The sequence below is a fragment of the Molothrus aeneus genome, chromosome 7 (assembly GCF_037042795.1).
Source record: "Molothrus aeneus isolate 106 chromosome 7, BPBGC_Maene_1.0, whole genome shotgun sequence".
Taxonomy (NCBI): Eukaryota; Metazoa; Chordata; class Aves; order Passeriformes; family Icteridae; genus Molothrus; species Molothrus aeneus.
The window spans coordinates 19791009-19806084 of record NC_089652.1 but is presented as its reverse complement, the minus strand read 5'-3'; the positions used below and the strand labels follow the sequence as shown (position 1 = coordinate 19806084).

The 15076-nt window shown below is 40.8% G+C and overlaps 1 protein-coding gene across 1 annotated transcript in view; it reads left to right on the top strand.

Annotated features, from left to right (window-relative positions):
* CERS6 (ceramide synthase 6) overlaps positions 1-15076 on the top strand; it is a 94265-nt gene that overhangs the window by 74757 nt on the left and 4432 nt on the right. Inside the window, exon 8 of the mRNA XM_066553321.1 lies at positions 1491-1597. Within this exon, the coding sequence (XP_066409418.1) occupies positions 1491-1597 (107 nt within the window). The remainder of the gene's footprint in view (positions 1-1490; positions 1598-15076) is intronic.

The following is a 15076-nucleotide window of genomic DNA, read 5'->3' as shown; positions in this document are numbered from 1 at the left end:
TTTTAGACTGCCACCATGGAAATACATCCAGAATTCCTGGACTGAATTTTCCATCATCTGAAAAGCAAGGAAGTTAGTAATGCTTCTGCTTTGAATATTGGCACCAAAGTGTTCTCTTTCCCTTCAAACTAGGCTATTTCCTTCAAACTGCTAGGAAATTTGTGTGTGTCCTCTAGAAAATAGGACTGATTCAGAAGGATTATGTTTTCTTCACAGCAGCGATGTCTTTTCTCATATTCTGGGAGCTTCTTAACTGGGTTTCTTTAGTGAGGAATAATCTTCATGTTCAGGTTTTTAGTTGAACATTGCAGAAATTGGGTAACATCCAAAAGTGCAGGTTTGGTTTTGGCATCCAGATTATCTCTTTCTCTGGTTTGAATTCTGCATTCAGAATCCTATTCTGTAGGCCTGGTTGTAGTAATTTTGCTCCCTCTTAGTACTCTGGAAGCCTGCACAAGTATCTTCTGGGGTACTGGGAGCTGGATGCAGGTCCCCTCAGAAAGGAGCTTTGAAAGGGTTCCCAGTGGCTTAAGTGGACACAAAAGAGTTCCCAGTGTCTTAAGTGGACTTTCTGGATACATTTGACAGAAAACATGAAGAAAGACTGACCCTGTCTCAAAGCAGATGTTATTTTAAAATAATTAACTGCTTGCACACATTAACACTGTAGAAGCAGCATGGACATTTTAAAACAAGCTTCCTTCCCTATATACCATTTTCTTCAGGGAGAAAAGGGTAAAGAAACTTCTGGGAAGATCAGTGTTTTAATGAGCAGTTTCAGAGAAGAGTAATGAATTAGTGAGTCCTTCACTGGGAAAGAGTCAGAAGATTGCATGAAGACAAGTGAGAAAAGCATGTAAATATAAGCATAAGACAACAAGTTAGAAAGCAGAAGCTGAAAAGAGAGCATTGGGAAAATACTTGAAGGGGAGGGGTATAATCTTTGAGGTGGAAACTATTCTGTTTAGGCAGAAAAGGAAGAGATGCTTCAGAAAAATGTAGTACATGGGGTGTACTAGAAAAATTGAGACAAAGTTTATATATAGCAGCTACTAGAAGGTCAGAGAGCATGGGGCACATGGAAGGTAGATGGATGCTGAAAATGCCAGTGGAGCATACTGGAAAGGTGAGAGATAAGCAGGTAAAGAGGCTGGGGACAAAGACACCATAAACATACTGGGGTTCAGTAAAAGGTTTAGTAGAGTTTTGCAAATCTGAAATTGTAGAATCTCAAAAATGATACTGAGTGGGAAATAAAGAAATTAAATACATACTCTATTTTTATGTAGTCTGGTTTGGGATTTTTTCCAAAGAAGATATTTTTCAGCTGCTTGGTGAAGAGGAGTTCCAAGATCACTGTGAGGTGGCCCAGTGAAAACGTTAGCGATTTCATAAAAATTTGATTTCTTCTTTTTCTTACAGCTTATACACAGTACAAGAGAATTCAGTTGTCCTTATGGAAATAAAAAGACATCTTTTTTCTTTTGCAGGCTGCCAAAATGGCAAACTATTGCAAGTGTCAAAAACTGAGTGACCTTCTGTTCCTTACATTTGCCGTTGTCTTCATTGTCAGTAGGCTTGGCATATATCCCTTATGGTGAGTAAGGACATTGTTTTGCTCAAGCTCTAGGCACCAAACAAGCTTGGAAATAACTATGTTATAATTGAAAACGATTCATTGCTGTTACTCTGTTTCCCAAAGCACCAGGGAGAGTTTCAGACATAACCAGGTGTTGAAACAGCCTGTTTGCTAGAGTGCCATTGTGTTTACTGTGTGCTAGATGAGAAATATCTGGGCCTTCTGCTGGTTTTAAGCTAGAAGTGGGCTTGAGACAGCATAGCTTCAGACTAGCAGGTGGCTGGCTGTGTTAGCAAGAAAGGAGAGGAAAATGAAAATATTAGTCACCAAAAAAACCAACCAGCAGCTAAGCTTGAAGCTAGAATATTCTCAGTAGCTTTCAGTGCATGCTTCATGAACACCTTCAGCTTAAAGAAAAACACAGTGGAATAAGTAAAATCTGACCTGCTGATATACGTATAAAGATGTTGTTGCCAGACAGATTGAGATACTGCAGACTACTCCTTTTCCACCTCTCCTTTGAATTGGGGCTCCTGGGGCAGCTGTGTAACACTTCTGTCTAGGTGTGAAATTACGCAGCTCTTACTGTGATCTCACATCTTCCCAGACAGTCAGCTGCTTGCATGTGCTCACACTCTTGTAGGTACACAGACATGCATGCACACAGACTGAGCACAGTTGTTTGGTTCTTTAGCTGGGGTCTTCTGATCAGGGGGCAGATGGCTAATTAGGAAACACATGGATGTACTTCAGTGTAAAAATGCATTAAAGTTTTTCTGCATCCTGTACACTATATATGAGGATGGCTGAGAGAAGGTGTTGGCCTTGGCTCTTTTTTCAATCTTTTCTTTTTTATAAAGAGAACTAGCACAGATGCTTGTATTTCCAGGCAAGTAAGAGAGGTCTTTGATTGCATCAGAAGATTACCAATGACAGTTTTGTTTTTGGGAAGCAGCAAGAATGCCAGAAATTGTACCCTTTGTAGAGTTTATTTAGATTACCACTGAGCTCCTTATATGCAGAGGATTTACAGATGCCAATGTCAACCTCCCTATTCCAATTTCCTTTCTAAACCTCACTAATGATGCCTCTTTGAGGTTTTGTTAATGCAAACAGGGTAAGAGCAAGATGCCCTTAGGGAGCTGTGTCATCAGCTCTGCTTAACCCTACAATGTAGAAGTCTCATTTAGCATTTGATGACTCCAAAGATATTGTCATAATCCCTACTGTGTTATGAGTTGGTGAACAAACATGAGAAAACATGAAAATGGATAGACACACAAACTGCATGTGTGTGAAACACTTGTTATTTTCTTTGAGGAGTGTTTTTTTCTTTCTTAAACAGTTTTGCTTCCCTTTCTCAGTCCTTCCTTGAAGCCAACTGGGCCATTCACTGAATTTCTGTAAATGAAATAAGCTGTGTTTTCTACTTCCATGATCTCAGATAGGAAAAATGGTGGCATTCCTGCTCATAGGATTTCACCTGACCCCTGTTTTCTGTTTTATATTGAGAAATGGAGGGAGGACCCAATTTCACCAGTGCATTTCTGCTGCTGGAGACTGCAGTATATGAGTGTGCTTAAGGGAGGGCTCAGTCAGATGAGGACTGGATGGATTTGCAAAGGGGAACTCATACTTGGCCAACCTGATACCTTCTATGATGAAACTACTGGCTTGTAATTACATAATTACTGGATTATTGGGCAGAGTGCACCCTCAGCATGTTTGCTCATGTTCCCACCTGTGAGGAATGGCTGATACACCACAGGGTTGTGCTGCCATCCAAAGGGAAGGAACCTCAACAGGCTGGAGATACAGCAAACAGGAACCTCAGAAGTTCAGCAAAAGCAGTGCAGAGCCCTGCAGCACTTTCTGGGGGCTGATCACCAGGAAAGCAGCCTTGCACCACAGGAACTGGGGGCTCCAGTGGACACTGGGGTGAACATGAGCCAGTTCTGTGCCCTCGGGGTAACAAAGGCTGCTGGAACCCTGGGCTGCCTTAGGAGAGGGGTGGGCAGTGGGCTCAGACAGGTGACCCTGCCTTCCTACCAGCCCTGCTGAGGCCACATGCAGAGCACTGTCCAGTTCTGGCCTCCCCAGTAGCAGAGAGGCACAAAGCTACTGGAGACAGTCCAGCAAGCAGTCACTGAGATTGATCAGGGGACTGGGGCATCTCTCACATCAGGAGAGGTTGAGACAGGCAGGATGGTTTAGCACAGAAAAGAGAAAGCTCAAAATGGGTATTATCAATATAGAAATACATGAAGGGAGAGTGTAAAGAAGAGTGAGCCAGGGATTGTCCATTGACAGGAATGCAGCAACTGACAGTGTGCTGTGTGCTCCCTGTCACAACCAGAGTGGTTACCCTGGTGATCCCTCTGCCTTGTCATGCTTTAACCCCAGCTGCCAACAAAGCCCCAAGAAGCTGCTCACTCACTTCCCACCAGTGAGATGGGGGAGAAATCAGGAGGGTAGAAGGGAGAGAACTCATGAGCTGAGATAAAAACAGTTGAATAGGCTGAGGCAAGACCACACAAGCAAAGCCAAACAAGGCTTTCATCCATCACTGCCTGTGGGCTGGCAGGTGTTCAGCCATCTACAGGACAGCAGGGCTCTATTTGTAATGGTGACCTGGGAAGTGCAAACACTGACACCCTAAACATGATCCCCTTCCTCCTTCTTCCCCCAGGTTTGTATGCTGAGCATGACACCATATGGTGTGGAGTATCCCTGGGGGCAGCTCTGCCAGCTGTGTCCCTTTCTAAATCCTTGTGCAGCTCCATTCTCCTCACTGAGGGCTGTGTGAGGAGCAGAAAATGCTTTTGCTCTGTGTGAGCACTGCTCAGCAATAACAGAAACATCCTGAAATTACCAACACTGATTCCAGCACAAATCCAGAATATAGCCCTATGCTACCTACCGTGAAAAAAAACTACACAAGCCCAAGCCAGTGTATCCCTTAATCAATGAAAAATACATTTATTTATTTGAATATGCAAATCGTTTAGTGTGGTATAAAAATGTTCTTTGATTTTTTAAAGATCCTTTTATTTCCAGACCAAAGCCTTGATGTTTGTCAACTTGGAAGCATTGCTGGTAGGAGTACTGTATGGGCCATTTGCTTAAGAGTTGGACTCAATAATCCTTGTGGGTCCCTTCCAACTCAGAATATTCTGTGCATCTCTTCCTGATGGCTACCCTTAGAGAAAGCCAGAGGCAGTTTCATTGTTCTCAGCTGTACTGCAGGCAATGCATATGGGAGTCAGAGTTGGCAGGGATGAGCCATGGCATACATGAGCTCGTGTCTCCAAATCCTTTTCCTCTATGAAACAGCAATTCTAAATCTTCAGCTCTATTAGTTTGCATGTCAGCAAAGATGACTCACTGGAGTGGCAGCAGGCCAGGAAGTATAGTTTTTCTCTCCTTTGCTGAAAATTCAAAATAGCAAAATTTGGTGCCTGATTAATATTACATAAATATGCAAATTTTGCTAGCATAAAGGCTGAGAGGTATAAAATCAGTGTGCATGTAATGTAAAAGCAAGGTTGTAATTTGTAAGAAAACTTCCCCCACACAGGAAGGTGAATACCCCAGACAGGCTGGCAGAGACGTCACTTCCCAGGCCCTGCTGTGCTGCCCCTTGGCACAAGAGCCACTTCATTGTGCATAGAGGTGCTCATAGAGAATTCAGAATGTATCAAATACTGTTGTTTGAAGGGTGTTTAACAGCAGGGCTAAGACAAAAGAAACTGGCAATTAGGTATATATTTAGCAGTCTTTCTGCAGGCATCTGGAGTTCATTTCAGCAATAATTCAAAAACCCCAGGATACTTTCTGCCTCCTGCTGCTAAGTGAATGTAGGAGTAAAACTGCTATTTTCACTGACAAGACATTTTGCTTGTGAAATTCTCCCACTTGCACAAAATCACTGTTCTAGCAAATTACAACATAGAACACAACTCTCCATGAGTCAGGGGGAACATGGTGCCTTCTCAGGTGAACCAGGATTGTAGGGAGAATGAAAGCAATCTCAACCAAAAATTAATATAAATTATACAAGCCCTTGTCTAGTCTAATCAGGCTGGGTAAAGCAGTTAGTTCAAGCTCTCAGGGAAGATGGGCTTATATTTATTTACCAGGTTTAGGGGCCAAGCCAGTTAAATTCAGGCTCTTTCAAATTTCTCTTACTAGTAACTAGCATGCAGTTTTCTGGAGTTTTTCACTTCTTTTGATTACTTTTATAATGAGTTATATTGTCTGGGAGGTAAAAACGTGTGTTTCAGGGAAGTGTTGCTGACAAGTACTGCTGTCAAAAGACAAGGACACAAGCAAACAGCCTTGGCTTTCATGGGTTGACCTGTGAATTCTCAGCATGCTCGTATTACACACATGCACTGAGAAATATAAAATAGTGCCTTAACAGTGCAGATTTAACTGAAAGCCTGATTGAAGCAGATTATAAAGAGCAGAGGTCATGTTCTGCATATGCTGTCCCACAAGTTCTCATCTAGGCAAATTTGGAATAATCCAGGTAGTCCTTATTATGCCCTTCTGTTCTTGATCTCTTTGTACACTGTCAGTGTCCAGAGTGTTGTATCACATTAAAAGCTGTGAAGATGGACAGTCAACTACTTTGATTAGTTGGTATAGTCTTGTTTCATGCCAGTAGGTACATCTTAGCTGGATCTTCTTTTTGTGAGTCTGGAAATATTCTGGGGGGAAAAATGGAAAAAAATAATCCTCACTGTTAAAATTCAAAGCTGTTTCAGATGTATGTCTCCTCATCAACTGCAGTGTGTGGCTTCTAAATGAGATTTTGGTGCCAATGTACCTTATATAAGTATGGGTCAGCCAATCCTCAGAAGAACAACTTTGTTCCTTGCTATTCTTTAATTTTTAAAGCTTGTTCATGACAGTACACACAGTCTGGCTCATGGCTGATAATCTAATTGCCTTTACATGGCAGTGAATATCTGCATGAACCAGACAAGCTGGTGTGATTCTTCATGAGTTACAATTCACTTGTGTTCAGCATGGTGAGCTCTAATGAACCCTAGTTACTCATTACCAGAGCTGCAGTCATCTCTGCATGACTGGCAGAACAGCTCCTCCTGAGTTCCACCACTGGCTGAACACCAGTGTGGGGCATAGCCCTGTCCTTAGTGCACACACTGTGTTTCCAGACAGTGATACAGTACTGCCAGTTTGAACTGCTCTCTTTCCTTTCATTTATCCTGGAATCAGCTTCTCTCTGAGCAAATAGGGCACTGCAGAACCCCCATAAGAAGCAGCTGCTACAAAGATTTGCTGACCCTCTCATTTTGTTCTTTAGCTGATATTGGCTGGGTTTGTACAGCTCTTAAGAAGCAGTGAAGTTGAATTGTTGTCTTTCATGACGGTTTTCTTTCCTGGCACGTTTTCTCCTGCCTGACCCTTGGAGTATGTGCTCTGTGTGGGAAGACAGCATGTGGACCCCAGCAGAGTCACTCTGCTTCACTCCTCTGAACATACTGGTGAAACAGAAAGCTCCAACCTACCCTTTAAAGCACCCTACAGTGCCAAAGCAATACATAGGCAGTGGTTAAAGCAGAGTCCTGGTCAGGTTCTTCACATAGTGAGAATTCAGGTAGTTAGATGAATCCCAGCTGCCCAGACCTTGTCTGCCCTCTGAATGAACACAATTGTTTTGCAATGGTTTTAGTTACTGTTGTTGGATTGTAAACCTTTCTAGCCTAGCTAGGATAATTAAATAACTTTTTTGTTGAGATGATCTCTTCTGACACTGTTTTAAGTTCATTTTGCCAAGAATATTGGCTAAACCAGAGTACAATCATAATCACATGTTGCTTGTGGGTAGCAGATACTGAAAGAATAAATTATGATTTTGATACTTGATTTCTGATGCTATTCATACTGTCATTGAGTGGATGCTGTAGAACTAGCAAAAATTATCTGCTTACATTTCAGCCTGTTTGTAGTTTCAGCAGGCAACTTATAATCAATCAGTTTATCAAGACCATTTAATAACAAGGTTTTGGCAAACTAACAATAGTATATTCAAAGAACTCATAGACTTCAATTTATGGATTTAAAAGAATGTTTAATTAACTAAATCTCTATAAATTTACTCACAACTCTCGTCTTAGCTCTCTAGAAGAGTGTATATAGTGTTATCATCCCATCTGCTTCTGACAGCACATTATCAGATGTTATCCTTTCTAATGCCTAGTTATTTTATTTCCTCCAATTTTTTACAGCATTTGTGAACTCAGGCCTCTGGAGTTTTACAAGAAGCAAGGGTGAAATCTTTGGAGTACAGGTTAATACTAATCCAGCTATTTACAGGGAAGCTATAAGAAATGGAAAGGTTAGAGGCATCAGTCACCATTATGGGCTTGCAATGTAAATAACAAAATGTGGCATTTGCTCAGAGTTGCCATTTTTAAAATTTTCATGTGATCATAGCAGGAAAAAATTATATGAAAAAAGATTTCATCAGACTTCCAAAGCCATTCTTATCCTCATTTTTAGTTTCTATAGACCGTACTCTGTGGCTATAATAATGCATTCTCTTGTAAAGGATAGCCTATTCAGTTGGTGTTCTTACTTCTTTTTTAATTAAGAAAAATGTCCTGTCTAAAACCTGTGCTCCAATTGGAAACAGGACAAATACCTGTGCAGTGGCACTTCTCTTGCTCAGAATTATTCTGCCACAAATGTGTCACGGCAAAGGAAGCAGCATGGTTGTTTTTCTTGTGGCCAGACATCTTAGCCACTTTTAAATCAGCTCAGGTAGGTAGTTTGAACTTGTGCAAACATTCTGCCTCTTCTCAGCCCCTTTTCTCTTAGAGGTATCTTTAGCCCCAGGCACATATTTTGCGGTGCTACAGAGTCAATACAAAAGCAGAACAATGCTACTGCAAGCTTCTGACAGATGTGGGATGTAAAAATCATAGCTGTGCAAAAGCGGGAGACTAAGTTAACTTACCAGCTTGAAACAGTCAAGACTTTTGACCACCATGATCAGCAGCCCTGATGGAGCTGGCATCTGATTCATGTTCAGCTAGGAGGGGGTCATGGTGGCTGAGCACCCTGGGAGAAACCTAGCCCCATGTAAATGAGCACATTCCATAGCTTTCATTGGTGTTGCACACCTCTGAAAGCGTAAATAATTATTAAGGAAATTGGATTAAACTGAAAACTGTTTAGAGATGATTTCAGTGACATTGATGTTGCATATAGTTAAGCACAACTGCACTTAGTTTTACTCAACAGAAAGGGGCAGGAGGATGGCTTTTTTATACTCTGATACTCTGTTTTGCAAAAATTGGAAACTATATAGTTTACAAGAAATGCTTTTCCTCTTTGGAGAATAACATGCACTCCAGGAAAATGGATCTTGATGTATGTTCTCTGTTGCTCATATAAAAGTTTTATATGTGCCTGAAGATTTTCAGATTTGGAAGTGTCATTCTTAGCATAACACAGTTCTTCAGTACCTGTGAGTTATTATCATGGGCCTTTACACAAGCATTTTGTCATAACACACTACTGAAACAACATCTCGCTGACTATAATTACCTTCTGCTAGGAAACTTGAGTTCTCTCCATAACCTGATGTCTATGAAGGACTCTTCTGAGGTTTGAGTTTGGATTGTGAAAGTGCCTATGACCTTGTATCTTTTTTTTTTCTATCCACAAGAGTGTAAATGCTACTATTCATACCAGTGGCTGCAAAATCAGCTAATGGGCAGTAACTGCTGATGAGAAGGAATTGAGTGAAAAGCACAGCTGTAACCAGGACAGTGACAGCTTGATCAGGTCTCTTCTATAGTACATCAAACATGAATAATTTCCTGCCTACTCCATCATTTTAGTTAAGTAATTGGAAATCCTGTTGATCTGCACACAGGACTTAAAATAACAGTCTCAGTGGCAGGGCTGTAATTTCTGCAAAGACATATTGTTGCTGATTAGCATTAGGACAGGAGCCACCCATCCCCACAGCAGCTGGGCATGTACTGGTACCCTGTCAGGAGATCCTCTGATGTGGGGCTGCTGCAGGTGAGCAGAATGCCGTGTGGAGGTGACCTCGCTGATAAAACTGAAGTGTGTGGATTTAATGTTGCTGTGAATACTGACTCAGTAGGTTATGTTCTTTCTGTCACTGCATTTTGCAGAGATCTTTCATCAGCTCTCTAAAAGAAGGAGGGTAATGAGCATCACCAACCAAACAATCTGATGAATCAGTCTGAGATGCTGTTGAAAGACCATCTCTCTCTCTCTCTCTCTCTCTCCCCCTCTCTCCCTCTCCCAGTCCTTTCCCTGCTTCATTGCTTCTGTGTGGGTGACTGGTTCATCTGACTGTTCTCTGTTCACAGTGGGTCTCTGCTACTGCTCTTGTATTTACAATGCACTGAATACTCTGGAGGGCTGAAAATGTAAGAGACAGCAGGATCTGGAAAGGGAAACAAGCTTGTTCTCCCACTCAGCAAGAACCAAGAAGCAGAACAGTGATATAGACACAGCAGCTGGCCAAGTTGAAACTTAGATGAAAAACTTGGCAGTGTAGCCCTTAATGTACTGGATTTGCTATAATTAAATATTTAGCTGCACTGCAGCTTGAGGACTCCAGTACATGGAGTGCTATAAACCAAAGTTTCCTCAATTTGATGACTGTTTTGTGTATGATTCCATACACTTCTCAGGTAAAAAGCTGTTTAGGTCATTTGAAGTTTCATGCAGAAACATCTGTGTGTAAGGTCTGTTGAGTAGCACTGGCCTTAAAAGTAACTAGGACAGCCTGGGATATGAAGTCCTATCAGATTTCAGTCAAGGTCTAAATCCTAGAGATGAATCTTGACCACTGATGAAAGTATCTGATTTATCATCCTGTGGCTGATCAATATGTGCACATACATGTACTCTCATGCTCCACTGCTCTTCATCTATCTGTGAATCTCAGTGGCATTTTTTTCTACCTATCACTTTTATGGCATCTGGTAAGGAAGTAGTTTTTTATCAAGCTAATAACTCTCACAGCATCTTTATGTGGCCAACAAGGTGTGCCAATACTTTGTGCCCATCTTTACCAAAAAATGACCTGTGTAAAAAAATTTGAGAATTTCTTAGATCACATATGTTAATATAACAGCTAAATCCACAATTTAGAACTCCTGACTCTTTATTCTCTGGTCATAGTCACTTTTACCACATATAATAAAGAATAAATGACTATGTTTTGGTGCAAATGTTTGGGCTTTTAAAGGAAAAATTTTAAAAAGGGGCAGAAACTTTGAAGCATTGCTGGTAGGAGTACTGTTGAGTTACTTGCACCAAATGGGATAATTAATGTAACTACATAATTACATAAATGTAATTACGTATATTCTTGGTAATGCAGTACTGAATGGTATGCAGTACTGAAAGGTGTCCCAATACAGATGTTGCGATGTAATATAGAATACTGTTGTCTAATATACACATAATGGGGATAAAGACATTCATTCTGAATTATTTAGACAAGCTGGTATTGTATTGTGCTGTCCTTGGTCATATCTGAGCCTTCCATCTCTTGTGCTGTGTTAACAAAGTGACTTTAATTCAGCATGTTGCAGCAGAATATTGGGCACTGGACAGTGCTGCAGAAGGGAAGGCAAACTTGCAGTAGCACTAATTTCAGCTGCAGTTTCTGCTCCCCTTGGATGTGATAATAGTGCCCATCATGCTGCTATGCATCATTCTGCAGAGTTTATCTCTAATTTCTTGCTTGTCTGGAAGAATACCTGTTCCTTTCACATGATCTTCCTTTTCAGCTCTTTTTGTTTCTCTCAGGATCCTTTCAGAAGCAAACATAGAATATTTTTGTCAGTTCTCAGACAATATAGATAAGGATTTTACTCTTCCACCCATTCCTCTCTTTCTTTATCTCCCTTCATCTCCAGGTTTTCCTTTCATCCTTAGTGCAAGACAAGGAATCAACTTGCCAAGAATTAGTAGCTGACACCCAAGAGCCTGGATTTGGGCCCACTAAGTAGGAGAGTGTAATGTTAATGAGTCGCTGTGGATCTGTTACCTCTAGTGTCCCAAGTACAGCTTTGCTGGCTAGATAAAGAGCTAGACACTAGAGGAAAAACCTGTGTTACTGTTGGTGTGTTGCAGGTGATTGTTTAGTAGTTGTTGAAAATGTGTTCATTCTATTCTGAGTGTTTAATTAGAGTGGTAGTACAGTAAGTACAGGATTATCTCTCCCAGTGGCTCTGATATTGTGGCAGCGTTCCTGAAAAAATACCACAGATTTCTGTAAGAGTAAATTGGAACTTAAGTAGTGAATTTATTTTTATTTGCTTTCATCAGCCATACTGCTTAATTCAAGATGCTAAACTGAGTGCTTCACACAGCCAGGTGCACAACCCTCCTTGGAATGCATTTAACGAGGGAAGAATACCTTCTATGAAATTGTGTTGTGTTCTCCAGCTTCTCAAAATCTTCCAGGGGCTCAGAAAACAAACAGTCCAAAAATTATTTTCAAAAGCAGAAGCTAACATTTAGTTGCAAATTGCAAAGACTTGAGAAATGCTGGCAAAAGTTTTCAGAAAGGTAGAGCACTTGCAGCTTAAAGTAATTTTCCCCTGTGAGATCAAGTCCAGCTGTTTCAAGTCAGATACCCAAAAATCAAAGTTTCCACCATTCATTATGAAAAGCTGCAATTTAATCACTGGAGAGCTTTGAAAAGTCCCAGCAAGAGTGTTTACAGATTTAAGTGCTTTTCTGACTATTTTAATCCAATATTTATTTGCATATGCATCTTATAGGCACTTTCTCCTCCATCTATTTTTGTGCTGCTATTTCCAGTCCCTATTACTTGTGTAGTTGATTAAAATGCTTCCATTGAATACTTGAAGCAGTGAAATTGATGGAAAGCAGTCTAACCTGTCTCTCCTCCCCTTCCTCCTCAGTCTCTACAAGTAGAATTTCTCGGTATATTCTGACTCATAACCTTATGAATTTTTCCCCATTTCAGACTTCTAATATGAAATAATTTATTTATTTTGAGAGTTTATTTGCTCACTTCTATTTTTTCTGTAATTTTCTGTATTTTTCACTCAGCTTCTGCTCTGTAGGTGCTTAGATATAGCCGTAGCTCCACATAAACACCTAGCCTGCACATCAGACCACTGAACCCTCTTAGCATTGCTGGGCAATTAATGGGATCCTTTTTGCAGCTTTAATGGAGAATTCCAGTCCTGTCCTTAGTTTGCCAGACATAACAGATTAAAAAACAGTCTTCTTTTTCACTGCAGCTTATTTCCTTATCTAATGCACAATATATGAGTCATTTGCACACGGGACTGTTTTTGATACCAAAAGCACTCTTTTTGGCCTTGCTTTCTTCCTGACTTCTGCAAGAGTGGACTAACTCATCTCTAATGCTGCTTTTTTTACTTGACTTCTGTGGAAGTCCCCAGAGATTAATTTGGTCCAGTTAACAAAATATAAACAGAAACCTGCAGAAGCTTCATTTACAGTTCTGTGGCAATTGAAGTTTTAGACGTAGAGATAGTTGAGTGTAAACAATGGTAACTTTACATACAGGAGTTGTTGATTTCAAGTTTGAATTTGATATAATGGTTAGAACTGTAGTAAGCACTGGTGAAGTTGAACAGAGCTGACTCCACGTCTGTTTTGATGTGATGAGAGTCTCCCCTTAAACTTTAAAGTGGGGTGTTACTGTGACAAATATAGCTACCACTGGCAGAACAAATTGCACAAAGCTGAGACTGAAGAGTTCCACCTGACAGAAGCAATAATATATTGGGGTTTTTGCAAACTGGAAACCATTTTCTGGTGCTCACACCATAAACAGAAGACAGTGTAAAAACACTGTCTAGGAAGGTTATAAAACACGCAGCTTCTGTAAGAAGGCAAAAATGAAAAGGTAGAAGTACTATGAAGTACCCCTACAGTATTAAGTCCAGTGTATGAGCAATCACTGGTTGATTTTTGATCAATGGTGTTACACACATTGGGTGTTTCATCATTACCATTAATGTGGTATTCCGGATTTTGTTTGTGCATATTTCATACTAGTACTATAGTACTACCTTTTTTTTTTTTTTTTTAATTGGTTTTATGTTGCTGGAAAGGGCTGTGGGGAATGTGGTTGTTTATTAGAAAGATGAGACAAATATCCATAATTTCTCTGCGGAGCTGAGCGCTGCTCTGTGCCCGTGCGGGGTCCCGGTGCTGGCCGGGCTGAACGCGCCATCTAGTGACCAGCGCGGCTGGGCGAGTTAAAACAGGAGCAAAGAACAGAAAGGCAGCAGAGTTTTTAATGAATTTCTGCATCAGCAGGGAAAGTAGATGAAGTTTGACAAATCCTTATATTGCCTTATTTTTTCCCACCTAATTAACAGCCATTCCTAGATTGTTATTTGTTTTTAAAAATACCATTGTTTCTATTGTCTGTTCTCCACTCTGCTCTCAGGCTGTTTGCTAAGATAGATTGAAATCACCTGCTGTGGCAGGGTATTTGAGCAGAAAGTTAGTGCTGGATTCACAAAGCTTCAGAAGTCATTATAACATCAGTTTACTGCCTGCATCTGAAATGCTGATTCTCAAAAATTTGTTTCAAATCTGTAGAACTGCCTGGATTTCTTAGGGTCATAGAATGATTTGGATTGCAAGGGATCTTAAATGTCATTTAGCCCAACCCCCCTGCAATGAGCAGGTGTTGTCATCTTATTGCAGGGATACTGTTCTCTCCTTATCACAAAAGTTTCAAATCTTCTTGCTGTTTCTCATGGGCAGCTCTCAGAGTTCTGACTCTTCTTCATAAAGTGACCAACTGACTCCAGTTCCCTTCTCAACTACCCACCCCACTCTTTCATAGCACTCTTCTTCTCATTGGTTACAGCTGTGGCCTGGTAAAGTCAGGCCTGTTCCTAATCTTTGATAATTGCCCAGCTGCAGCTCCTTAGGGGTAAGATTACTTTCGACACTATCTTGATTTTCTTATATTGTATCCCCCTACAAGCAGGGACATCTTCATCTAGATCAGATTGCTCAGAGCCCTGTCCAACCTGACCTTGCATGTTTGCAGGGATGGGGAGTCTACAACTTCTCTGGATAATCTGTTCCAGTGTCTTACCACTCTCATTGTAAACATCCTCTTCTTTAGATTTAGTCTCAATCTACCCTCTTTTAGCTTAAAACAATTAGCCATTGTTTTATCTCAACAGGCCCTACTTAAAAGTTTGTCCCGCTGCAATGAGGTTTCACATCCCTCCTTGTCCATTGCCCACCTGTCCTGGATGTAACTGCCAAGCCTCACTCTTGGTTGTACATAAGTGGTGTGCAAATCAGATTTAGTGCAAAACAGTGGCTAATATGGGGGCCAGTAACTTTTGTTATCAATCAGGGAAAGAGTTATTTGGGTCAACCAACACCTGCTAGCTGTAGAGATGAAGAGAAGAAATGCGCACTGAAGACCTTTCT